This window comes from Eimeria mitis, genomic scaffold (assembly GCF_000499745.2).
Source record: "Eimeria mitis Houghton genomic scaffold, Emh_scaff3232, whole genome shotgun sequence".
Taxonomy (NCBI): domain Eukaryota; phylum Apicomplexa; class Conoidasida; order Eucoccidiorida; family Eimeriidae; genus Eimeria; species Eimeria mitis.
Window position 1 is genome coordinate 5,588 of NW_013571570.1, and position 462 is coordinate 6,049.

The following is a 462-nucleotide window of genomic DNA, read 5'->3' on the forward strand; positions in this document are numbered from 1 at the left end:
TCCTTGGTTCGGTGTATAACGGCGGCTGTGGGGGGCCGGCGTCTCCAGCGGCGGCGCCAGAAGAGGCAGCTCCCCGCGAGGAGACAAAAGCGGAATGGAAGGAGACACTTGTTCTGCTGCAGCTGCTGCTGCAGCTGCTGCTGCTGCTGCTGCTGCAGTTGCTGCTGCAGGTGCTGCAGGGTGAGGCGGATTTATCTCTCGCGTTTGCTCGGGCCCCATCATTAAAACGAGAGGAAGTGTAATTAAAATAAATACATATATACCCTGCATGCATGCATGCATGCATGCATGCATGCATGCAGGGATGCATGCATGCACATCTGCATGCATGCGCATTCTCTAAACAGATATACTTTTTATACAATATACATATACATACCCATATATATATCTTATACACTAACAATATACATATCTCCATATAATATATATATTTATATATATAATATATATATATATATA

At 44.8% G+C, this 462-nt stretch overlaps 1 protein-coding gene across 1 annotated transcript in view; it reads left to right on the top strand.

Moving 5' to 3' along the window:
* EMH_0063630 (uncharacterized protein) overlaps window positions 1-242 on the top strand; it is a gene marked incomplete at both ends in the record, with an annotated part of 2,348 nt that extends 2,106 nt beyond the window's left edge. Inside the window, one exon of the mRNA XM_013498165.1 lies at window positions 171-242. Coding sequence (XP_013353619.1) covers window positions 171-242 — 72 coding nt within the window. The remainder of the gene's footprint in view (window positions 1-170) is intronic.
* Window positions 243-462: the final 220 nt, after the last annotated feature.